Here is a 25,870-nt window from a genome sequence, read left to right as displayed (position 1 = left end):
CATCCTTCCGAGGTGGGTAAAATGAGGACCCAGATTGTTGGGGGCAATATGCTGACTCTCTGTAAACCGCTTAGAGAGGCCTGAAAGGCCTATGAAGCGGTATATAAGTCTACTGCTATTGCTATAAAATATTGTCTTATATTTGCAACCCTCCTAAAAATTAAAGAGCAAAAAGACCCCTTTAAAAATTAAATAGAAAACCCCACCCACACCCACTTTGTGGTTGCGAATGGTTTGTGTATATATGAAAGATCAGTAATAAAATAGACTTATTTCACTCCACTTTTCCATTGCTTTAAAACCTTATCTCTCCAAAACACAATAAAACAAAATATTATCTCTCCAAAATAAAACAATACAAAATAAATAAATAAAGTGAGCTGGTTTGTAAAATAAAACACATAAAATATAAAAATAATTTACCCACAACAATGAAAACAGTGCATGACAATGCCTAAAACAAACAAACAAACAAACAAACAAACAAACAAAAAACCCACAAGAAAATAGAACTCATATAAGAGAGCAAAAAAGAACAGTACAGGATTTTTTTTAAAAAAATATGCATGTGCTATTCAGTACCATGGTCAGCGGCAACAGTTATTACTACTGTATTGTCTCAGACAGCAACATTTCATTCTAATGATGTTCATACTTATTTACTATGCATCTGTAGATATGTAACCAGTTTGAAAACACTGCACATTCACATATATAGTATGTCCAGATATGTGGCAGTAGAAACATGCAGTAACTCACAGGCTAAGTGTTAAAATGAATTATCTACACAGTAGGAGGAAAAATTGAAATAAAACTACATAATTTTTCTGCATTCAAATAATGAATGATTCATTTTAATTATGCAAAAGGTAGCTGTACGAGAATGCCTATGACCAGATCACCACATTCCAAATCTTCCCATGGCTTATTATTGCCCTAAGGGGATGAGTGATAAGCCATTTGGCCTTGGTTGTTAGTACTTTTCTTAATTCAGTGTATTGTTTTAGATTAAAGCCTTTTTTTTGCTCAAATTCTGTTCAACTGGAGTGGTGGTAACTATTGTGTAATTTCTTTAGGTTGGGGAAAGTTTGCTCGTTTGACGCGTGCACTAACAAGCAGCCGAGGAGTCCTGCAGCAACTTGCCCCCAGTGTGCAGAAAGGAGAGAACGTTCACAAGCATTCCCGCCTAGCAGAGGTAAAGTCTGCATCATGTTTCCATTCTATCTGAATGTTGTGATAACTTAAAGAGCATCCACACTCTTGGAACCAATAGCTTTCCCTCAGAAGTGTAATCTACTGTCGGGGAACCAGCTGAGAGTTAACACTGATCCAATCATGACTTCCCTGTTATGGCAAGATGAACACTTTTACCCTTTTACCTTGGAGCTGGGCTGCTTTGAAAGATAGGTTTGAATTCTGGGGCTCTCTGAGTGATACTAAGCCCTCTGTAACTAAGAAAGAATTGTTTTTTCTCTCCAGCTGAAGCCTGGGCTGTTTATATTTTTCCTCTTCAGTTTGGAGCTGAAGATGAGAGTTGGGAGTTGTCTCTTATCATAAATGAATAACCACAGATTTTAGATTTTAGATTTTAGGGTTTGGGAACTCCCTGGTTCATTAAACTGATGTTTTAAAATGCTTCAAAAAAAAAAGAACTGCTTAAAATTATTCAATGAATAAAAACAATTCAGATACAAATTGGATGCTCTTATAGGGTAATTCAAACATATTGGTGTATTACTCAATGCATTTTATAGGAGTGTAATTTAAAGTAACAGATCATGTGCCCTACATGCTATTTACACTATAACAGTTAAAGAAGTACACTGTGAAAAATCTAGATTTAAGTTTTGTTTTGCCATGTGTGTATGCTACTGTTTCAACCATTGAATTCATATGCTAACCTTTGGATTAGCTGATAGAGAATACAATTGAGTCAAAATTTCACAGGTAGGTACAATTCCCTGTTAGGCCAGAATACTACATTTATAAAGCTGTAGTGTTATTCCATTGTGTCCCTTTTTATTATCAAACAAACAGACAAGCTGCATTGATTCTTCTCATAAAAGCTGTTTTATGTACAATCTTCCAGAGCTAATCTTTTTCTACATGCTTGGTTTTTGCCAACACTGGAAGCAAGTTATAAATATTTTGCATGCAGAATCACTGCCCAATCTTTGTAGAATCCTTCCTAGATCCTACTATTACTGAGAAGTTCTGTGCCCAGACTGCTGATCACTGGAATTGCAATACTGATGGGATTGAAGTTATGATTCTTTTCTCTTTGTTCCTAGTTATTCCCTTTGCGGCTTTAATTCGTGTCATTTTGGATTCATTCTGCCTAAACTTGTGAACTGAGACTGCATTGTGTTATAGCATAAACTGTGTTATGAGATGTATTTTGGGCACTTAATAGAAACATGATACTGCCATTTTGTGTGGGAGAACATATAGGCTATCTTTCCTGATGTCATCTTGGCATTCTCTTTTCGGCATATGTTAATTGATGTTTCCTGTTTTGGCAAAATGTGGGTGTTATTTAGTGAACAACTTATAAATAACAACATTTTTTGGGGATGTTGAAACATTACCTCCCCTTCCCTATGATGCTTCAGCTATGCCTTTCATGCTATTACTAGGAAAAAAAACTCAGACAAAATACTAGCCTACTTAGCTGGAGAAATTCATTATCATGGCTGCAATGTTTCTTTGCCTGAAATTGGTGATATATAGCATAGCTTTCAATAAACATAGAATACACTTACTTGCAAACTTGGGCATATGTATCGGTTTTTGAACCAAGTTTATTTCCTTTGTTCAGTTTGATTGCAGTAAGTATTAAGATCTGTTGTAGGTTGTTTTTGTATGTGACACCTCACTTGAAGGGGCCTTTTGCTTTTTGTTTGACAACTATGTGCTAACTGGTGGTGCATCTGACAAGACTTCATATGAATTTAAATCAGGACAGCTGGTGAGTTAATTATAAACAATAAAGGTCAAGATTATGTTTCTGCACATATTAATTGCCAGTTAAATATTGCACTCATTACCAGTGAGCCAAATTCTAATAGAGTTCATCAGGAATCAACATGTTGCAAAGAAAACCCAATGGGGAAGAGGACATCAAAAGAAATATGATTAATAACAGTAATAGCAGTAATAATAGTATGTACCATCTTGTAATTCCCTTTTTTGGAGAAAAGAAATTCATGCAAAATACATAAATGAAATAAGATATAGTAAGCAAAATAAATCAAAGGCATAAATTTAGGGAAATGAACATATCAATAAGTTTAATTTATAATTGCTATAATGTAATCTAGTTTATATCATTCAGTATGTTTCTGCATACTTTTCTATCCTTCAAATCATCTTTTATTTTACCACTGATTCATTTCTTGCCTTTGTCTTCAAATTTCCTACTTTTTGGGCGGTGGGGGAAATCTCATCAACTTCATCGATCCACAATTTCTCAATATTTCCCTTTCCCTTTATGCTATTCACTCTTCCTTCATTTTTTTTTTGCAACTTGATCCTTGTTCATACTTTCTATATGATCTAACTACTTCAACTACTTCTTTCCATCTGGTTCACATTTCTATTTAATCCATATTCATTCAGTACTCAGTCATTTTTAACTCTTTCTCTTTTTGTTTTATCATACACGCTGCTTAAGTTACTCATTCCCATTGTTTCCATAACCCTGAATTAAGGTCCAGCTCAAGACCAAACATATCTAGCTTCTACCATCTTTGTTTGTAATACCAATTTTCTTTATTAATGACCATTTTCTTTGCCTTGCCTTGAATGTGTCTGTTTCTTCTTTCCACCTTGTTAAAAAGTAACATACAAACTGGAGAGAGAATGATTTAAACATGATATGTAATTTTTTAAAAAGTTGCAAATTGCTCTGCAATTTTTTCTAAAAAAGATTTCCCCCCTTGAATCAAGCTTAATTTCTGAGTCTTCATGGACACATCTATCCATTGTTTTCGTAACAGAGCTTATAGTAATTATATTTAATCTTCCATCCAAGCACTAAGTGGGAAAAATTCTGCTTAACTTCCAAATCCAAATAAATTAGCCAGGTGCTATCACCTGCTCAGGTTCCATTAACATACTTTGTAAATGATTTGGAAGAAGTGCTTCAGACATCACAAATTTGTAAACATCACACTTCTCCTCTAGCCATCAAAGCAATCCATCTTTTTTCAGACTTTTAAGCAAGTTATGGCTATTTTAAGAGTCAAATTATTATTCAACTCCTTAAAGCAGCAACAGCATCTATTTTCAAGACTCTGCAGAAGCCTGAACAAAACAGTGTTTTCAATGAATAGCAAAGTCATGCTGTGTGAAGTCCAAAGGACTTCTGCATCATTTTCAAACAGTGTACATTTCAAGCAGTGTACAATTCAGCAACAGTGTATAATGTTGCTGAATTGGACCATCTGGCAATATCCTTTAATAGAAACTTTCAGATGCAAAGCTGCCTTTCTTACAGATTGTATTAAAATCAATTCCTGCTTGGATTCAAATTCATCGTATTCATATTTGTGGGAAAATGAAATACATCCACAAGTGACTTGATGTGCTTTATAGTTCAGCTTGTAAAAAGAATGCTAATGTAAGAATAATGCCCACTTATAGAATTAGAAAATACATTATATAATAGATGGCTGCCACCATTCCCAGGAACAAGAAGGAACCCTGCCTGCATTGCTATACCTATTCATGCTTAATCATTTTGGACAGTTTTAATTGTTATTGTTTAATGATATGATTTTTTTCTAGAATTAATATAACAATACCCAATACACAAAAAGCCAGGAATACATAACCAGCATATACATTGACTTCTTCTTCTTTTGAAATGCTTTTGGTATTGTTTTGGATTTTAAATGCAGGGGGGCGGGATGTTTAGAATATCTGATTCCCTGGAACAGCTGCACTGAATCAGAGCAGTCCTGGGAAATGGCAATCAACATTCATGCCCCAAATCTGAGGTTGTATGTCAGTATGCAATTTCCACACAAACCCCATTCCCATTACCTAATGCAACTAACAGACAGTGAGCCCAGGTTGAAGAAGAAATGTCATTCCAGCCTCAGTGGATACTTCAGGTGTAGTTGCCATGAACAAGGGAGATGGGGAACATCCTGACTCTATCTGGAACTTTTTCATCAATAGAACTGGGCCAACGGCTGAGTCTACCTGGTGGATGGGTGGGAAGGAGGTATAATTCTCTTATGACTTGCCTGGCACCATCCTTGACAGTGGGAGAGAGTTATTCTGGTAGAGTATATGGTGTACAAGAACTTAGTTCTAACCTTGAAAAGGGGATTCCTCCCCCTCCCCTCCCTCCCCTCCCTCCTTCCTTCTTCTTTCTCTCATCTCACATGAAAGTGACTCTAGGCAGTGTGCAGCACTTAATTAAAAAACATAAATACATAAAAAACAGTCACAATTAAAGAATAACTATAAACACACACATACAAAACAAGAGAGAATAATGCTAATTACAGTAAGGGAGCCATTGCATACTTTTCTCATTCTCCTGGTTCTTGCAGTCGTGATAACATAGCCAAGTCTTGAGGGACTTGTGAAATGTTCAGAAAAAGTCAATGTATATGAGGGATGGAGCTAATCTCACTTCCAGGGAGAAAAGTTACTACAAGGCAGGTACTGAGACAGAGAAGGCCCATCTTCTCGGACTTGCCTAATATAATTCTTTTTTTTCCCCTCTGGCAGACACAGTATACTGTCTCTGTTAAACCTAATAGCATGGAGCAGATGAAAAGGGGAGAGACATTCTTTCAGATAACCCAACCCCATGTCATGAAGGACCTTATCTGGCCATCTCAAAGGATTGACAGACCTTTTCCCCCTTCAAACTGTTTTTTCCTCAAAATGTATCTTTTTCTCATTGTGGCATATAGGTGTTTCCTGTATTGTGATCTAGGTGCATTGCTCAAGAGTGATTAAGGAGTTTTATGAGAGGATACAGACTTTAATGTATGTATTTATACACACACGGATAAAATCAAGGTTAGATATTAGTTATGAAATAAGTTCCTGCATTCTTATTTTGATCGTCTTCCTGCTGTAAACTGTCTGGAGTTGCTCAACTAAATGGCATAGATGTGTTGGAGATAATTAGGTAAGTAACTAATATATAAATAGCTTCCCATATGTTCCAGTCCTCTAAAGATATTTGAACAGCACATTTAACTGGCTTAAAAATAGCAGTGCTGATGATATATCAAGCAAACTCTACAGGGAAAGTAACTTTTTAGGGAAGATGGTCCATGTAAATTAATATGAAAATGTTTTTGTTTTTAAGTTTCAATTTAAAAATGATTTTACTCTTTATTTATTTATCTCCCCACCCTCCAATTTCTTTAGGTCTTGCAGTTGGGCTCGGAAATCCTCCCGCAATACAAGCAAGAAGCACCAAAGACTCCACCACATATCATTTTACATTATTGTGTTTTCAAGACTACTTGGGACTGGGTGATTCTGATTTTAACTTTCTACACTGCAATTTTAGTCCCTTACAACGTCTCTTTTAAAACCAAACAGAACAATGTGGCCTGGCTGGTAGTGGATAGCATCGTAGATGTCATTTTTCTGGTAGACATTGTGCTTAATTTTCACACCACATTTGTTGGGCCTGCTGGAGAGGTGATCTCTGATCCAAAGCTGATCCGCATGAATTACTTGAAGACCTGGTTTGTAATTGACCTTCTCTCCTGTTTGCCATATGATGTGATCAATGCATTTGAGAATGTTGATGAGGTGAGTCAATGAATTTTGTTTCCACATTATTTTAAACCATGAACCAAAACAGAATGAAAAGAGGCCAGTTTTCTGGATTTTTACCAGCTGCTCTCTGTTCACATTATATGCTTACCTTAATGCTTTTTTACCATCCTATATTGCAATTATTAATTTATAATAACTTCAAATATAGTCTATGTTTCCTGTGAAATTTACTTACTTTTAGGCTCAATCATTTTCTTTAGTATTTTGAAATAAAGTTGTAAGATCTATACATACATAGGTGAAATAATACAGAAATGTTTGTGGTGCAAGAGAGCATAATCAATTTTACTAGATGTGATTGAAACAGGAAACTTCACTCTCCCTGTGTGTGTATGTATGTGTGTGAGTGAGTGAATAAAGTCTTAAAAATAAGATAAAAAATACTATAATACAAGGTAAGGAACAAAAAAGAAAAAATATCAAACAGAAGGCTAAAAGTGAGAAAGAAAAATTTAAAAAAGAAAAAATTCTGATCTTCTTAAAAGTTAAAAGTACAATTATACACTTATCTTTTAAGTTACACAACTTTCTTCCTTCTATAATCTATCCTATCTAATAATCAACCCATAAATCTTACATTCATTTTTTTTTGTTTTACACCAAAAGCCCATAGGAGGTTACCAGTTGGCAATAAATGCACAAATAGTCTTTTCTCTAATCAAAGAATAAAATTTGGACATTTCAGTAAGTTTTATCATCTTCACCAGCCATTCCTCCATGTTCCTTTATTGCCAAGTCTTTCCACTTTTGTGCATTCAATAATCTAGTTGTGGTTTATCACACACAAAAATAAACTTCCATGACTTTTCCTGCTGCTTCAGTACCAAAAGGAAGACTTCTGTTCTCAATTGTTTATTAATCTTTAAAATCCTCTGAATCAGTGTTTGTATTTGAATCTAACATTTACATGTTCAGCAAGATAAAACAGGATAAAATGACCTTTCATGTTGTTTGAATTTCCCACATAAGTTTGAAATGCCTTTATACATTCTAGACCTTTTCTCTGGTGTCATATACAACAATACATTATTTTATAAATGTTCTCTTTAAGATTATAACATACTGCAGTGTTTCAGTCCTTTTAACTACATTACCCACTGTCTGATCTCTTTGTTATAACCAAACATTTTAGCCTGCATTATCTTACATGCTTCACTATTCTTTCATTTGTTCTTCTGTTTCAAAGTTCAATAAACATTTATACTTTTTAGCAATTGCATGTTCATCATTTGTGCACAATTCTATTTCAAAATCAGGCTTACACTGTTCAGTGTAATAGACAAGATAGATTTGTGTTGAAGATCTGTGATTAATTTTTCTTGGATGGGCATTTTGTAAAATAATTTGTCACTATTATATAGATAGCCTATGACTTATGAACCCAGTAGGGACAGGAATCTCAAATGTTGAGTGAAGAAGTCATTGAGTCAGATGCCATATGACTACTTCGCTCAACAATCATAAACTTGGAACCCCTGGCTGCCGTTATTAAGCAATCTTGTGAGTCCCAGGTAAGGAACACAGAAGCACAAGAGGTAAGGTGGGGTGGAGGAGATCCTAGGAAGCCCAGCACAGGCAACAAATGATATCTCTCTGCTAAACTACTGAAAATCCTCCCCCGCCCATGAAAATAGAAACAGCCCCTGAGAAAAGAGACACCTGTATGTGACTTTCACTGGCTCTCCTACCCTTCTGAAACACACCCTGCATTGCTTCTCTGCTTATGAACTCAAAATTGTCCCTGCCAAATTCCAAACTAGATTTTCAGTCCTTGAGCAGGGAGACCTATGCAACCCGAGCCAGGCTTCCCAGGATTTCTCCCCCTTCCCCGGAGACACACCACAGTGTTACTTGATTCAGGGGATGAAAATCCTGCTTGGATTTGGGCTCCCTCTTATCTTTGGAGGGGTGGTGGCAGCTGAAAGAACTGTCTGCCAAAAGCTTTCAACTCCATGCAAGCAGGCACAAAGGATTTCAGCTTAAGTCATTTTTTCCTTCTTCCCCTTTTTTTTAAAAAAAGTCCTATTTTTCCCAAAGGACCTTAATACCTGTTCTGATTTTTCTCAGCTGCTAATAAACAAATACAACTGATGTCCTGGCAATCATCTTTTTCATTTGTTATTAATCTGTTCAATAGGAACCATCAGGGGTGGGTTTCTGCCAGTTTTAACCTCTTCTATAGAAGAGGTTCCACAAATCTACAGTGCCGTTTAGAACCGGTTCCAGCTCCCTCCCCCCACCCGTCCGCACATCATCAAGCTGAAGAGCGAGGGGAGAAATTCTGGGACTTGAAGTCCACAAGTCTTAAAGCTGTCAAGTTTGAACACCCCTGGGCTTTTTTTCCCTAAAGGGTTAGGGGTGCAAGGGTCTTGTAACTTAACAGTTTTAAGACTTGCACACTTCACTGCTAGTGTTCCTGAGCCAACATGACTGGAGGAGATATTCTGGGAGTTGAAGTCCACAAGTCTTAAAGCTGTCAACTTTGAACACCCCTGGCTTTTTTTAAAGGGTTAGGGATCCAAGGGTCTTGTAACCTGACAGCCTTAAGACTTGCGAGCTTCAAATGCCAGAGTTTCTGAGCCAACATTTTGGTTGCTAAGCAAGAGCGTTGTTAAGTGAGTTTCACCACATTTTACAAGTTGGCCATGCCCACCCAATCACATGGCCAGCAAGCCACTCCCACAAAGCAGGCCACACCTACAGAAGAGGTTCTAAAAAAATTTGAAACCCACCACTGGGAACCATATATATATAATGAATAGCAAATTTCAAATTGTTTTTATAACTTTACATTTTGACCAAATGCCTGGGATTGCATATAATTACTGCATATAATAGAAAGAAACCAGTTATATGGCTCTTTTTACTGAAAGAGTTTCAACTAACAGAATAGGAAAGGAAGCTTCCCTTGTTCTTTCCTGTAAAAATATGACCTGACTAATGCTTTTTATATTAGAGATAATTAATGCCAAAAACAATGTAATTACATGTATACAAATATGATTCACGCAGATTCCACAAATAGGCTAGAAACAAAGCATTACTTAGAAAAGACTCAAATATGTCATGGCTGATGTACATATTTACAAATAGTCACTGCTATTAGCATAATATCAGATCTTAAGAAGGAATGAAAAACATATAAACAAAAACAGAATTTGAAATGCTAATACAAAACCTGTAGCACCAATGGCATATGTAAACATACACCGGGCAGAACAAATCACAATCAAATCGATGCAAAAGTTTAACACTTACAATACAGCAATGGGAAGAATAATGGACTAAATCTATAAGATTCATACAAGTAATACCCAAAATTGGTGCAAAATGTTTTATAGATGATATATAATTCCATCAATGGCATTTAAGATAGACAAATCATAATATAATAAATGTTGGCCATGTCATGAAACAGAAATAATGTCTTATTACGTGTGGTGAACCCTGCAAAAATCCTGGAAAGATAAATACAGATATTTTTACAATGCAGAAACATTTGGGATTTATATTCCAAAAGAAAACATAACATTTCCTACCAGGTATAACCTTAGAAGAAAGCCAATAAGAAACATAATAATTTAGTGAGAAATATGCTTACAGTAGTGAGAATAAATGTTGCAGAATACCAGAATTCTGACGACAATGGATTGGGAACACACAATACATCACACAGCATGATAGATATAATCAGTTATCCACAAATATCGCAAATCAGCAGGTTTACAAAGAGGAGAATGGCAGAAACCTATATATAGGTATACAATAGCTATTTTAATATTAAATATAAACACCAAACCATTATTATATAAAATATTTTGATGCGAGCAGATTTTTTTCTTGTTTCCTTTCAATGTTAAATTGAACTTTGAATTATTTTAGTATTTGCACTATAGCGAAAAAGCTATAAATTGGTTGGCACATGTTGGATATATAATTAAAAATATATTTTAGGCACAATGAGTGAAATTGAAAATATTCTGCAACTTTCACTCATTCCAGGCCTCCTACACCTTCAACAATTTCTGGAGAGCTCCAGGACAGATTTTTTTTTTTAAAAAAATTATTCTTTTAAATATCCTTTTTACTATGTTATAAATTTTGATACTTTGCATTATATCAATACAGTGAAAGTCATACAATGTAACTAAGGATAGTTGACATTCGCTTATTCAGATAACTTAAGAGTTTTGAAAATATAGAAAAAATGTATCAATATTAATTACAATTTGGAATATCTCTAGTACAAATACCTGAGCACTATACAGGTAGATTGGAAGAGATGCTACATTTTAAAAAATAACTTCTCCTGTACTTGTCTTATTGAGATTGATAAAGACTATCCTGGATTTTTTTCCTTTCATGTAGAAAGCTTTTAAAGAATACAGGAAGTTGCCTATATAGTACTCAGGTAGTGCCCAAGTAAGAATATTAAAACCATGGCATCAAACATATAAGCCAGCGATAGGTTGCTCTTACTGTCGCTACTGGTACACTGTTCGTGCACATTCCAGATGTGCGCTGTGCACGAACCTGATGTGCACTGCACACACATGCACAATCTACTGCCCTGTGACAACCAGCTGCTTTTTGGGCCTCACGCAGGCACCACATGCTGTGCACGCATATGGAGGGTTCCTTTTGGCATAAATACAGCTACAGAGTGCGGGTGGGCAGGTGGGCCACATGAGCCACCATACCGGTATGCTCTCAGCTGCTCCAGGCCACTACTGGTAGGGCCGTAACCCACCACTGATATAAGCATAGTGCTAGAAAGATACTCTAGGGATACAGTGGCTCAGTGGCTAAGACGCTGAGCTTGTTGATCAGAAAGGTCAGCAGTTTGGCAGTTCGGATCCCTAGTGCTGCATAACAGAGTGAGCTCCCATTACTTGTCCCAGCTTCTGCCAACCTAGCAGTTTGAAAGCATGTAAAAATGCAAGTAAAAAAATAGGGACCCCTTTGGTGGGGAGGTAACAGCGTTCTATGTGTCTTTGGTGTTTAGTCATGCCAGCCACATGACCACAGAAATGTCTTCGGACAGCACTGGGTCTTCAGCTTTGAAATGGAGATGAGCACTGTCCCCTAGAGTTGGGAATGACTAGCACACTTGTGTGAGGGGAACTGTTACCTTTTACCTTAGAAAGATACTGTATGGCCTGTGATGATGATCAGAGGTGGGTTGCTCCTCGTTCAGCCCAGATCAGGGGAACTGATAGTGGCAGTGGCAGGAGGCTCTGCCCATCAGCCCGGATGGTTCTGTGCAAGAGCGAACAGTAGTAAAAAAAAAAAAAAAGGAAACCCATCACTGATGATGATGCATATCCTAAAACTAGATGCAGCAGAAAACTAACAAAAACCCTGAGTCACCTGGGAAGCATCAAACCTTGATAAACAGAGTTCATTGCACCTCTCCCACTGATAACAGAAGTTTTAGAACAAGCTGAATGAGAATGTAAAATGGCTAGATCAATGCTAGATGTCCTCAGGCCAAGTCAGAAACATGTTTGTGTTCTTAAGTCCTCTACTAGAGGGGAAAAATGAAATGTCTAATTCTTCCCATAGGATGCATCCCTATGGAAGCTTCAACAAAAAAATGTAAACCTGGGAAAACAAAACACAATTGCTGTCGCTACATAATGTGTATCTGAAGAGCTAAAGAGCCACAGCTGTTCAGGAGTGAGTTTGGGGATGTGGAAGATCAGTGTTTCTTGGTGATGCAATTATGTTCATGTATTTTTATAGGAGGGTTTTTTTTTTGGGCTGATCACACTTCTTATTCAATGCTAATTGTGGATGTAGTTGCTCAGAGACTTTGAGAATTGGTTGGCATAGAAGCAGCAGTAAATGGATAAATGTGTTGAAACAAATAAATCATTATATGGCCTACTGGAATAGTATAGTACATGGAACATACTAAAGTATGGTTATATTTCCCAAGCCATGCTAAATCACAGATTAGACTAACTGGTTGTTTGAATTCAAGCTTGAATTCAAGAATTAAAGAATACGACTAGTGTGGACGACAAAAATGATTCCAGTTGCCATAATCCAGTGCTTTGAAGGAAATATACTCTGAAAGATGTAGAAAATTGCAGTTTGAAAAAAACACAGATTTTAGTCTTTTAAGGGGTATGACAGAAGTCCCGAGGAGAGTTTCTATGGAAAATGATTGGAAGAGCCGCTGTTGAAATCCTGCATTCATGTTTGTGCATTCATGTGGGATGAAAACAGTGACTTTATTATTTTGAATTTTTGAGCAGATTCTGCTACTCTCAGTTTCTTCTTCCTAGGAGCTTCCTGTTCCAGCTTCTGTACAATTGCTAGAACCAGTGCCAATAGACTTTGAGACAACATAATCAGATAAATGAATTAAAAATATGGTTTATTGGCAAGTAAGTGGAAAGAGGAGAAAATGTCTTTTAAAAATAAATCTGGAGGCTGCTTCTCTTAGCCATATTGTGTAATACTTCTATTTTACAAAAAAGAAGATAGAATATGATATAACTACAGGGAGAACTGAAATGGTTTCAATCATACTAATCAAATGGTTAAGGACCTTAAAATCACACTCTGTTCCCTTTGGCTTTTTTTTCTTGCACTGTAAGGGAACAGCAGGTATAAGCTGAGTAATTTAGTTTGGATATAATCATTCCCTACTCAGAAAGGATGTTAGCACAGTCTTGCCAGTTGCCTTGTTTTTATAAATGTTTCACCATTTATAAAGTCTGCAGGAATCCTGGAATATAAAGCATATGGGATATGTATGTGTATGGGGGAGTGACCTTATGAGTTATTATATATCATGTAATTTGCAAACTTGGCCTCAGTGTCCAGCACAATAAATCCAGTTGATACGCAAAGAGGCTGATCCCTCTTGAGAAAATTTTAACTTTTCAGGTCAGCCACTCAAAGATCCTAACCAGGGGTGCATTCCGGCAGGCACTACTGCCAGTTTGCTCATGTGTATGTCACGTATGTGGCCTGATGCGCACGCATTTGTGGTCCAATAAAAAATGTTCTGCGCATGCGCAGAAACAAAAAACAAGATGGTGGTGCCTATGGTGCTGCCTGGAGAACCAGTTCGGGTGTGTGACAGGACTGGGTTGCTGCCGGTTCTAGCGACCCAGGTCACCAAACCACTACCGGTTCAGCCGAACCGGTTTGAACCTATAGGAACCCAACACTGATTCTAACAGAAGTAAACTGAAGACACTTTAATGGGTCACATTTAACAGAATAACAGAGTTGGAAGGGACCTTGTCTTCTAGTCCAACTCCCTGCCCAAGCAGCAGACCCCATACCATTCCAGAAAAGAATTTTAATTAACATAGTTTTTTACAGTGCTCAGCAGGGCCCAAACATGTCTCAAAATTGATGAATCATTGCCAGGTCTAGTGCTCATTTTTCTGATTGAGCTGTATGCTATCAAGAAAGTACGAAAAAGAGATTCTTTGTGTAGGCATTCAACTGGCAGCCAGGCATCTAGCCTAGCTGATTCACACATTGGCCTTTCATGCCAGATGAAGGCTGCAGAACATGAGTTTGCAGCCTTCTTTTATGTAGCTCATCTTTTTCCCAACCTTGAACTAACCACTCACCAATTCACTTAGACATGGCTTTGCTGCCTTTCTACCCACTTCTCTATCCAGTGAAGTGCCTGCCTCCTGGTTGTTGAATTTCTTGATTATGTCAAATGGGATGCATCCTAAATATAACTACATTTGAATTCAGCCAAGATGTAATTTTAAAACTGTAGTTTTCCTTTATTTGTCCTGGCATGAGCCACACTATTTGATGGCCTGCTGAAGTTGCTAAATTGAGCATCATCTTTCATTCTTATTAGGCTTAGTGGCAGATAACATTTTCTTGCCCAGACAAATCAGAGAAATAATAATGCGCTAAGAAGGATTATTAATTCATTTATAAACTACCTCAAATGTAGAAGCAACTCTGGATGAAATATCATGCTGTTCCCATTACAGTAGAAGGAAACAATGGATATGATTCCATGCTTGCTTAAACAAATAATTTAGAGCCTTAATGCCTTATAGATTAGGGTTGGTTTTTGTGTGGCTGATGTTATCATCTGGTGTTAACTGAGAAAATTGGTTAAATCCAATAGTTCAAATTAAGCATGTTGAGTAAATATTACTGATTGCATTTACTATTTCTTCATCAACTGATATGATTCCTTTGCTTTGAAAGAATATGACTGAGAGAAGTTCCATATGAAGATTCAGGTTCAGCGCCTGCTTAGTCCTGTAATGATGCTATGGGGGAGTCCCTCAAGGATTTTGCTGGCCGAGTAAATGTGAGAGATGAGCGAGAACAAGGAAAGCAAAAACAGCTTCTGTTAAACATTGGTAATAGCCAAAGGAGAGCAACAAAGTCCAAGCAGAAGATGCCAGTGAAGAGCATTAGGATGAGAAACGGGTTTCTATATTCAGTTTATACAAAAAGTGCTTTGAGAATGCGAGCATTGAAATGTATCATGGGTTTGACACTTTTAATTTGATTCGAGAAATATATAGTCCCTGCTTTTTATGCTGTCTTAAAATTGCTCACATCCTGTCAAGTGCAAGAACGTATTAGATGGGGCCTTTTATTTTGCATTTTATACATGTAAGATTTACGCTTTTTAAGAAGCCTAATACAAAATATTACGCTTTTTAATTTTAAACATTAATTGCTTTTTGGAGTGATTTATTGATTTCATTAAATTTGTATGTTCACCTATCTTGTGAAAGTGACTCTGGGCAGAGAGTTTAAAGTGTCAATGTAACAGTAAAATATAGAGATATAAACAGAACAAAAGCCACACAAGCAAAACAGTGGCAACCGAAAATAACTTATAAACAATTTATGCCTACCAGTGGACATTGCCTGTTAATAAGAGATGTCATCTCTTTGGTGGGTGTGTTTGTGTATGTGTGCAATACAAACAAATCAAAATCTAATTGCGCCTAAGCATAGAATTCTGCAGCAGCAAGCACAGCATTTTATATTGCTATAGTTGGCACTAGAATACAGCACAAACACCTCAGGCAAGTTAATAAAAGTTAGGGAGCAAGAAGAATCAACCCAGATTTGATTATAACTTATAAACAGTTGTTTAACTTATAAACAATTTATGCCTACCAGTGGACATTGCCTGATAATAAGAGATGTCATCTCTTTGGTGGGTGTATTTGTGTATGTGTGCGATACACCCACCAAAGAGATGACATCTCTTATTATCAGGCAATGTCCACTGGTAGGCATAAATTGTTTATAAGTTATAATCAACTCTGGGTTGATTCTTCTTCCTCCCTAACTTCTATTAACTTGCCCGAGGTGCTTTATAAGAGTCACATCTGAATAAGAAGCAGCAGTAATGCCATTAGAACCCACTGTGCTGTCAGAATGCTGTCATGATTTCACAGCACAAACTATGCAGTTATATAATTTGCATCAGTTGAATCACGACACCCTTGTGCAATTTACATAATCTCATATGAGATAGCATTTCTCCCTTTCATCCACCTGAAGATGTCCATGGCTGGAAGGTGCATAATCTTTCTTCTAACTATGGACAAAGCTGTCCTCAATTCATTCCTGTCTCTTCTGTTTGTTTGTGACTTCTTAAAAAATGCACACAATTCATTTATGTCATTTTGTTCATGTTTGAACGAATGGAGGCAGTTTGGTCCATGTTTTTGCTTAATCTCTCCCTTCTGGCAATCAGTTTTTAAAGGATAGTTTAAATGCTCTGTTTGTTTGTGTGCATTTTTTTCTCTTTAAAATTACTTTGAAACACTCTGAAAAGAACAAATACTGAAAGATAAGCGCAGATGAATAAATGTATCTGTCAGGCAAGGCATGGCAAATGATGCCCATCAATCAGTAAAGCAATTAGCTGCTATATTTGAAGGAAGGGACCCATTCTGGTGCTTGTGACTTGCACACACAATCTCTCAGCAGAGAAGGGGCACCAGCAGGGACAGCAAATGTAGTGTAGTGTAGTGTAGTGTAATGGTTAAGGTGTAAGGCTAGAAACTGGGAGACTGTGAATTCTAGGCACATCTTGGACCAGTTACCTCCCCTTAAACTGCAGGAGGCAATAACAGAGTCTAGTCCAGCTACTCATCACAAATCACACACTTGACTTGAAAGCGCATGCGCAAGCACATACACACACAAAAGGCACCAGAGTAAGTACACTTGAGGTTGTCTGCCAGTATCTTGTCAGGCAGGTTTACCCACAACTCATTTTCACATGCTGACCTGCCCCTGCCCCTGATGGTGACTTCTATAAATGACTGGATTCTTCTATGGATGCAAGACAGAGGACCATGATTAGATTGGATTGGTTTAATAATTGAAAGCCACACTGGGGCTCTCTAGACCTTTAGCCCCAGGTTGGCCACCATATTTGATACACCACTAGATAACTATAAGGCATTAAAATGAGAAGTTTGCAAGGTTTCATAATGGTCAAAAATAGTGAGATGAAAAGTGTCTATATATTCAGAAGCAAGAATCTACCATCAAAAGATTTAAAGCTCCTTTTGGTTTTATTCTCTGAATAGATGAAGCACTTACATTTCATCAAATACAGAATTCGTAAAATTGCCTGTAGATTCAGATTCACTCAGGACTTCAAAATATATGACACAGCCAGAATCAGTAGTAAGAGGAAAAATAGGAAAAATCAAATTATGATATTGAGCAAAATACAATAAGTCTGAGTCTTAGTTAAATCTTAGATGCTCCCATTTTTGAAGTTGTATAAGTGACTTCCTAACAAACTAGGCTTGGATTATGCCTATCTAATCCACTTCGATGGAAGGAGATGAACATGGTTTTAAAACTGGAGCAAGAAACATCAATAAACTGCATTATGCTGATGAAACTACTCTGCTGAATGAAAATGCAGATGAATTAGAAGCTGTAGTAATGAAAGTCAAGGAAGTCAGTGAAGAAATGGGACTAAAATTAAATATGAAAAAGACCAAAATGTTGACCACAGATACAGCAACCACTCCCAGATTGATAGTGGAAATAAGGAAATATGCAGCGCATTAAATGGTTATATTGTTAAAGTTCACTCTTCTCTGCCTTTTTATTACTGATTTTTAAATGTAATTTTTTAAATTTTTTAATTGTTTTTAATGGTAGAAGATTATGACTTTACTTGTGGTTTAACTGTATGCCATCTATGCAAGTGAGATGAGTGGCCATATTAAATAAGTAAATAAGCTTTGTGACAACTGGTAATTGCTAGATCTGACTTTTGTGCCATTTGTTCCACAGTTTTAGTCAACTGTTCATCCAGGGAAGTTACCCGCTTCTGATATTGGGTTGTGTATGTCTGCTGCTGAAGGAAGATATTAGTGACCTGTTCAGTGATTACTGGGTTGGTAGAAGTGTTTGTGGACATGGTTTAAATACAGAAAACATAAAATTTGCCTCCAATATAGTGGGAGTAAGAATCAAATCAGTCCTTTTTTTTGCTGATGCGGCAAATATTGCACGAAATTATTTCCCAGGACAGGAGGAATCTGATAAATAGATTAACTGTTGCAAAATTGTGAAGCTGTTATGGCTTTGATATGGCCTATAGGCTAATCAATAAAGCAATAATAATAATAATAATAATAATAATAATAATGATGATGATGATGATGATGATGATGATGATGATACCAGGTGATAGCAGGGTGGCTGAGAAGGAACATGAAAAAATCGCAAAATACCAGGACTTAAAAATCGAAATTCAACGACTATGGCACAAACCAGCAGTGGTAATTCCAGTGGTAATTGGCACACTGGGTGCTATTCCAAAAGCACTGGAATTACATTTAAAACAGTTAAAAATTGACAAAATCACCATCAGTCAAATGCAAAAAGCCGCACTGCTTGGATCTGCACGCATATTACGAAAATACGTTACAACGTCCTAGGCCCCTGGGTGGGGCCCGACTAGTAACCAATGCCAAATCCGGCGAAACAACTGGCCGCTGTGATACAATTGTATAATGATGATGATGATGATGATGATGATGATGATGATGATGATGAAGCAGTTATAAAAGAATTCCGGTGACTGCCATGGATCAAGTACAAGCCCTCGTCTTGCTAGGATCTTTTTTGCACCTCTTGCTTAATTTTCTGTACTTCATTCTCCTCTCATTTCTGGTAATATGCCAGAACCAAGCAAATACAATGCTTGGCTGTTAACAGTGGGGAAAAAACTTCCCATAGCAAATGATGCAATTTACATTAGATAATTAGGATTCTCTTATTTTTTTCCCCAGTAGCTTGCTTTTCCTGCTGCACTTAAAATGCTTAATGCCTGTAAACTGCTAAAGTAGGTGTTAATGAAATAATGTAGACAAATAGTTTGCTTTCCTTGTGCTGTGTGTGTTGACTGAGCATTTATTTAATTTAATTAACGGAAGGCTGACTCTCTGCTCAGAATCTTGGGGAAGGGCAGCATTCTGACTCATTTTTGATAGGGTTCTTTCCTGTTGAGTAGTTTTGTGGTTTCAAAATTGTTTTACATTTTGGAATGGATGATTTTTCTGAAAAGTGATTGACCCGTAGCAATTAGCTTGGACTGCTACCTCTCTCACTCTAACAAGGGAATAAGATAATGAGTTCTGATTGTTTCCAGTGGCCAAAAAAATGTATTTCATTTTGACTTTTGTTTCTGATTAAATATCCAGATGTTGGAATGCAAGGATAAAGCTGGAATTTGTGACCTGATGTTATTTTGTGTATGACATTGTGAGTTCATATAGCAAGTAGAATCAGTGAAACTAGCTGTAATATAGGGTGTGTTTTAGTTATGGACTGGGCTGTTTATTTGTTTTGGCGTTTCAACATGTGAAATTTGGGTCTGAATACAGTAGCTAAAGTCAACTTCTTTAGAAAGCAATTTTAATTCCTTTTCCTTTTTCTTCATCTCTGGCTCTCTGATTTTTCTATTTAAAAAAAGAGTATTTTTTTAGTGAGGTAATACAGTCTCATTCTGGAAAAAAGATTTAACGATTAATATACACATTCCCACCAGATAAGAATGTGGAAGGAAGAGGTGGTGCTACTTAGCATTTCTCCAGTAAGACACAGGAAAAACAATTTATCCATAGTCAAATGGCTAGTGGTAATAAATCTAGTGAGCTCTCCCCAAGAGTTGTAGACAGGAGTGAATTAGATGGTGGAAGAGAGATTTGGAATTAACAGGGCTTAAGCCATCATATCCCATATGCACATACTATAAATCTATTAAAATTGGATATAAAGTTTAGTGAGTGAGCTGTACATATTTACCCACTGCCCAAAATATAATGCCTTGCAGTCTATATCCATTGAATATGTAGCTCTGCTTTTTACCATTTCCAATTACAGTTAGTAGATAGCAATCTTAGAATTCAAGATAAATGTTTTTAGGAGAAGGACGTCTATTAAGCCTAGTTTCAAGCCATAGTAAAGGCACATTAGAATTCAATTTTACTCGTATTTATAGATAAATAATAATACTAGGTAGCGTCTAAAATAAGTGTGATATGGATTTCCAGTACAAGTAGACTTACGGCCACAATTGAGCCCAAAATTTATGTTGCTAAGTTTACGTGAGTTTTGCCCCATTTTATGAGTTTTTCACTGCAGTTGTTAAGTGACTCTGGCTTTCCCAGATTCTTTGCTTGTCAGAAAGTTGCAAAAGGTGATCACATAACCCTGGTACACTGCAACCATTATAAATACAAAACCAGTTGCCAAGCATCCGAACCAGGGGCATGCTTCAATTAAAATTGTTCTGCGCATGCGCAGAACTTAAAAACAAGATGGTAGCGATGATGGTGACGACTAGGCAACTGGTTCAGGGGCGTGGCAGGCCTGGGTCTTTGCCGTTTACAGCGACCCATGCCACCATACCACTACCAGTTTGGTCGGACCGAATACCACTACCGGTTCAGCCGAACTGGACCAAATAGGTAGGAACCCACCTCTGTATAAGACACCTGGGGACATCAATTCAAAATGCTTAATGTACAGACTTGGTCCTGACCTATGGATTTTTAATGTCTGGCTTTTTTGAGATTCACATAGAATTCAACCCAGGCCCTATGACATCATGGCCTGATTCTTAATGACTTTATTTCTATTATCTCCACCTGTAGATCTCCATGACCATATGGAAATTTTTCCCTTTCCTAACTTACCAAGATATTACGGTCACTTCCCTCAGGCCTCAGTATAGTTATCTACTAAAATGACCAAGTAATAGCAGTTTGGTGAACTTCACAGCAAAAAGAAGATATTTTCCCCTGAAGATAATTCAGTTATATTTATTACATTTGAATTACAGCTTTCTTGAAAACAACTCATTGCAGCATACATGTTTCACAATGGGCCTGTAAGATATGTTAGGCTGATGACAAATAATGATACCCCCAAGGTATACAATAAGCCTTGTGGTTCAATATAAATTGACTTCTCCAGACTGACTATTTAACAAGTAGCTTCAACTTGGAATGATTGAATAAGCCATATCAGTAGTAGTGAGAAATTAGAATTACCTGCATGAGGAAAGGCTGTTTATCAGGAGAAACTGTTCAGTGATTTGGTGCCTGCTTTTTTTTTAAACTTTTTGATTCACCAGAATATTTTATTGCTGGATTTTATTTCATCTTTATAGCATGGCAGCAGATTCAATTTCAGAATTTGAGAGCAGTCTCATTCAGGAATCTCTGTCACACTTTATGAAACTGTTCATCCCAAAGGTTGTTTTCCAAATGGCAACTGGACTTTTGGGATTATTTTTCCTTTGAAAACATTCCACTTCTCATCCAAGAAGCTTCTTCGGTTCAGTTTAGTTCTGACATGAATTGAAGAAGCTTCTTGGATGAGAAGCTAAATGTTTTTAAGGGAACACCTCCCCCCCCCAGAAAGTCCAGTTGCCTTTTGAAAACCACTTTTGGGCCAACCATGACCTGGATGATTGAGAATCTCCATAGACATTATGTTTAATTTAGACAGTGCAATAGGGGAAATGCTACTTAATATTTCTTGGCACATTGATACAAGATTGCTAGCCTAAAATTTTTCTCTTACCCCTTATACAAGTGACAGATCTGGTATTTTGATTCTGCTTTTCTAGAGGATGATGCATTCCACTGAAAAAGCATTTTCACAATTTATTACAACTTCATTGCAATAAGTATAGCAATAGCACTTAGACTTTTATACTGCTTCACAGTGCTTTACAGCCCAAAGTGGTTTACAGAATCAGCATATTTTCCCCAACAATCTGGTTCCTCATTTTACCAACCTCAGAAGGCTGGAAGGCTGAGTCAACATTGAGCCTGGTGAGATTTGAACTGCCAAATTGCAGGCAACTGGCAGTCAGCAGAAGTAACCTGCTCTATTGCATGCTAACCACTGTGTTACTGCGGCTCTTATAAGTATGGCTTCCTATAGCTGTGCAATCTGTTCTACCAACACAGAGATGAGAAACATTTATGTGAATGGAATCTCCAGTTATGAAGAGTGTTTTACTTAAAGAGATCCACTAAGTTACTGGAGGCTTAGCACATCTTTTTCTTTATGGGTCCTGTGAAAATCTTGCAGAGGCAACATGCAGCAATAGGTTGCCCAGTCTCTGCTAGTAATAGTTCAGCTGCTACCCAAACTTGCAAGCATTTGAAGAACAAAGCCACCTCCTGTATTATTTCTACCACTGCTCACAGGAAGTGTTAAATAAAAGTTTGGAACAAGTTTGAATGGACCTAGTGTATTATAGACAATCCATTGCAGTCATGTGATTAGTTTCTAGCCCTAAGCATGTCTATGCTTTGAACATCATTTGAAGGATTAATCTCAAGTGAGCACCTGAATCTCATTTGAAACAAAAATATTAGCAGCAATCTTTGGGAACAAATAAGATTGTATATGTGTCAAGAAGTGCCAGAAAATTAGTTATCCCAGTGATACTAATCAACATTTAGATTGCAAATAAGCCAACATGTTTATGAACAAGAACTGCACCTGCTGGAAACCACTTTTCCCAGCTTGAATATTCCCTTTTGGATTTTATGTCCTTGTCCTGACTTAAAAAGACCTCTGTGTAAAACCTATAACCTGCTGTGACCAGTTTGCAAAACATATTAATGATAAAAATAGTTTGCACATGTTCTGTCTCATGCTGTAAACCTGAGCATCACCTGAAAGCAGGTACAGTGGAAATTGAGATAGCTAGCTGTCCAACATAATGGATGAGTTTCACCTTGACCTGCAGATATGGACAAGCTGGAAGAGCTCCTTCCCTTTTGCAGAAGCAAGAGACTGATGAGCTAAATTATGCTGATGATTAATGCTTTCTTGGAGGAGGCTGTCCTAATCCTTTAAACAGGAATGTAATAAGGCAATTTTCAGGGGTGGTGGTAGTGATGAAATTATCCTTGAACTACATCATTTTTCTAAGATTTTTTTTATTTTTATTCAGGGCTGTCAGGCAAATGGCAATCATACAAGTTTTGCAGGATACTGATCATTTGGCTCTTTTGCAAACCAGTTTACTTTAGAGCAGGAGACAATTGGCCAGATTTGATTTAAAAAAAGCAATTTTGATCTTTCATTGATTGCTATATTATATCCTATTAGTGTCAACTTTTAGCAATCTGTATTGGGCAGCAGGAATGGTCTTGAGGGGCAGGAAAATAACCGCTCTCAAGATAGTGGTTTAGATAAAAGATGATTGAGTCCAGAACAAGAACGTAAGCTGAGTAAATGTCTCAGACAGAACTCTCCCTAGTTGTCATGAAGATAAGATGGTAGGGAGAATGCATTCAGACTTGCAAGATTCTGTTACTATAACTTTACGCTATTGTAAACATCTCCAAAATACTAGGTATTTGCATAAGGTATCTGAAATATGATAATGTGATCCTGGTCATCTGTGCCTTAAGTGAGAACTCTGGATTGATTTGTTCATTGAATTATTTGTTTGTTTTCGTGGTTGTCCTTGGGATTCTCAGGAGTCTTCTCCAACACCAAAAACATCAATATTCTTTTAATCTTGCTTTTTCAAGGTCCAACTTTTGCTTCCACAGATGTCACCAGGATAATCATTGCCTGAACAATTCTGATCTTTGTAGGTAAAGACACATCATGGCATCTGAATATCTTTCCCATGTCCTTCATGGCTACTTTACTAAGTGCTAGTCTGCCGTGTATTTTTGACTGCTGGTTCTACTATTGATAGATGATCTTCAAAGATAGAAGCTATCCATCATTTCAATATTTTCATTGCCTATTCTGGGACTGGCGGCTGTGTCTGTTGTGATTATTTTGATCTTTACATTTAATCCTTGTCCCATTTTCCACTGTGCCCTTTGACTTTCATTACTAGAGCTTGCTGATTATTTGCATTTTTAGCTATCAGAGTAATGTCATTATCATAGAACCATTATTGATGTTTCTTCTTCCAATTTTCTTCTTCCAATTTTAAACCCACATTCATTTCCTTCCTACCCAGCTTCCCTCGATCCATATTCTGCATGTAGGCTAAATAAATAAGGGGAGGGTATACAGCCTTGTCTCACATCTTTGGCAACCTGGAGACTGGATTACTTCTTTGTATAGGCTTCCTGCTTTATAGATGCTTCCTATCAGGCTTCTCAGCTGGCAAGGCAAAATACTGCAAGAGTTTCTCAGGACATGAAGACCGAGATAAGCAGATTTATTGTAGCAGAACCATGAAACCATTACGAAAGAATCCCAGTTCTATTTATACTGCAATGAAAATCCAATTTATTTTGCCTTTTTGTCCTGCCTCCTCTATGTAAATGGCCAGACGCAATTATCTTTTCTGTGAGAGTGCACTTTCTGCCCAGTCCTTTTTTAATAGTGCCTTGATCCAGGATTGGATTGTTTACTTTTGACTAACTAACTTTGGCACCTCCGTGTGACCTACGACTATGAAAGGTTAGATTAGTGCAACATGGAAGGCCCTACTCTGGGTAGTTCTTCAGTTGCAAACTTCTTCCTCAAGAGGTATCCTGACTTTTTTTTAGTTTGAGAAATGCTGTTAATCATTTTTGTTTTACTGTCAGCAATAGCTTTTATGCAGTTGTATCAGGGATTAAATCCTCCCGGTTTGGCCCGGTTTGGCCAAATCCAGTGGTGGGATACCATTCTGGTACAGTGTTCTGGAGGACCTACCCACCCACCCGCCCTCATTACCTGTATTTGAGTGATCAAAGCTTACGCGCACAGAGCATACAGCACCTGCGCGATGGTCCGGCGAGCAGCTGGAGCATCGCGGGTGATAAGTACACATGCCCATGCTGCGTGCGTGCTGGCGCATGCATGTGGTGGACGCCCAGTCCCGTTGCAACAGGTACAATGATCTGGAACCCACCACTGGCCGAATCGGTAGGGACGATTGTCTCTGGTTCTGTGAACCAGTAGTAAAAAAAAGCTTCCGAGGATCACACAGCTTAGCTGTGAACTGCACGATCGTTGGAAGCTTTCACCCCCGCTTTTAAAAGCATTTTTCCTGCCTATTCGCCTGAACCATTAGGAAAAAAATGCTTTAAAAAGTGAAAAAAAGTTGGCCATGCCCACCCAGTCACACGACCCCCCCCCTCACCAAGCCATGCCCACAGAACCAGTGGCCAAAAAAAAAAAATATTCACCACTGAGTTGTATGTATTATCTCCTTGGGCTGTTTTGAATGATTACTTTTTGTCTGAATCCTAATTGAGGCATGGAAAAAGAAAGACTTGATTTGCACAAGCCTTTTGTAACCCTATTTCGCTTCAGTACCACAATTAATGCATGCAGCATTGCTTTAAGCCAATGTTGTTTAGTACAATTTTGGCTGACTTTAGGTACTGTGCCTTTTCAGTGGTGACATCATTATTTTATTTAGTTATTTATTAAACATAGATGTCACCCATTTCACCAATAAGGTGACTTTGGGTGGCTTAAAAATAGTAAAAAGATGAACATAAAAACAGTTAAAACTAGAAAGACTTAAATAAGAACTAAAACCAAGGGGATG

The 25,870-nt window shown here is 37.3% G+C and overlaps 1 protein-coding gene across 1 annotated transcript in view; it reads left to right on the top strand.

Annotated features, from left to right (window-relative positions):
- Positions 1-25,870, top strand: part of KCNH1 (potassium voltage-gated channel subfamily H member 1) — a 220,384-nt gene that overhangs the window by 44,861 nt on the left and 149,653 nt on the right. The window contains exons 5-6 of the mRNA XM_087717743.1: positions 1,077-1,195; positions 6,400-6,792. Coding sequence (XP_087573869.1) covers positions 1,077-1,195; positions 6,400-6,792 — 512 coding nt within the window. The remainder of the gene's footprint in view (positions 1-1,076; positions 1,196-6,399; positions 6,793-25,870) is intronic.

The sequence above is a fragment of the Thamnophis sirtalis genome, unplaced genomic scaffold, assembly GCF_051295495.1.
Source record: "Thamnophis sirtalis isolate CommonGarterSnake01/CBP01778 unplaced genomic scaffold, rThaSir2_p1.2 scaffold_6, whole genome shotgun sequence".
Classification (NCBI taxonomy): Eukaryota; Metazoa; Chordata; class Lepidosauria; order Squamata; family Natricidae; genus Thamnophis; species Thamnophis sirtalis.
Note: the sequence above shows the minus strand (reverse complement) of the source record. Positions and strands in the feature narration are given on the sequence as shown.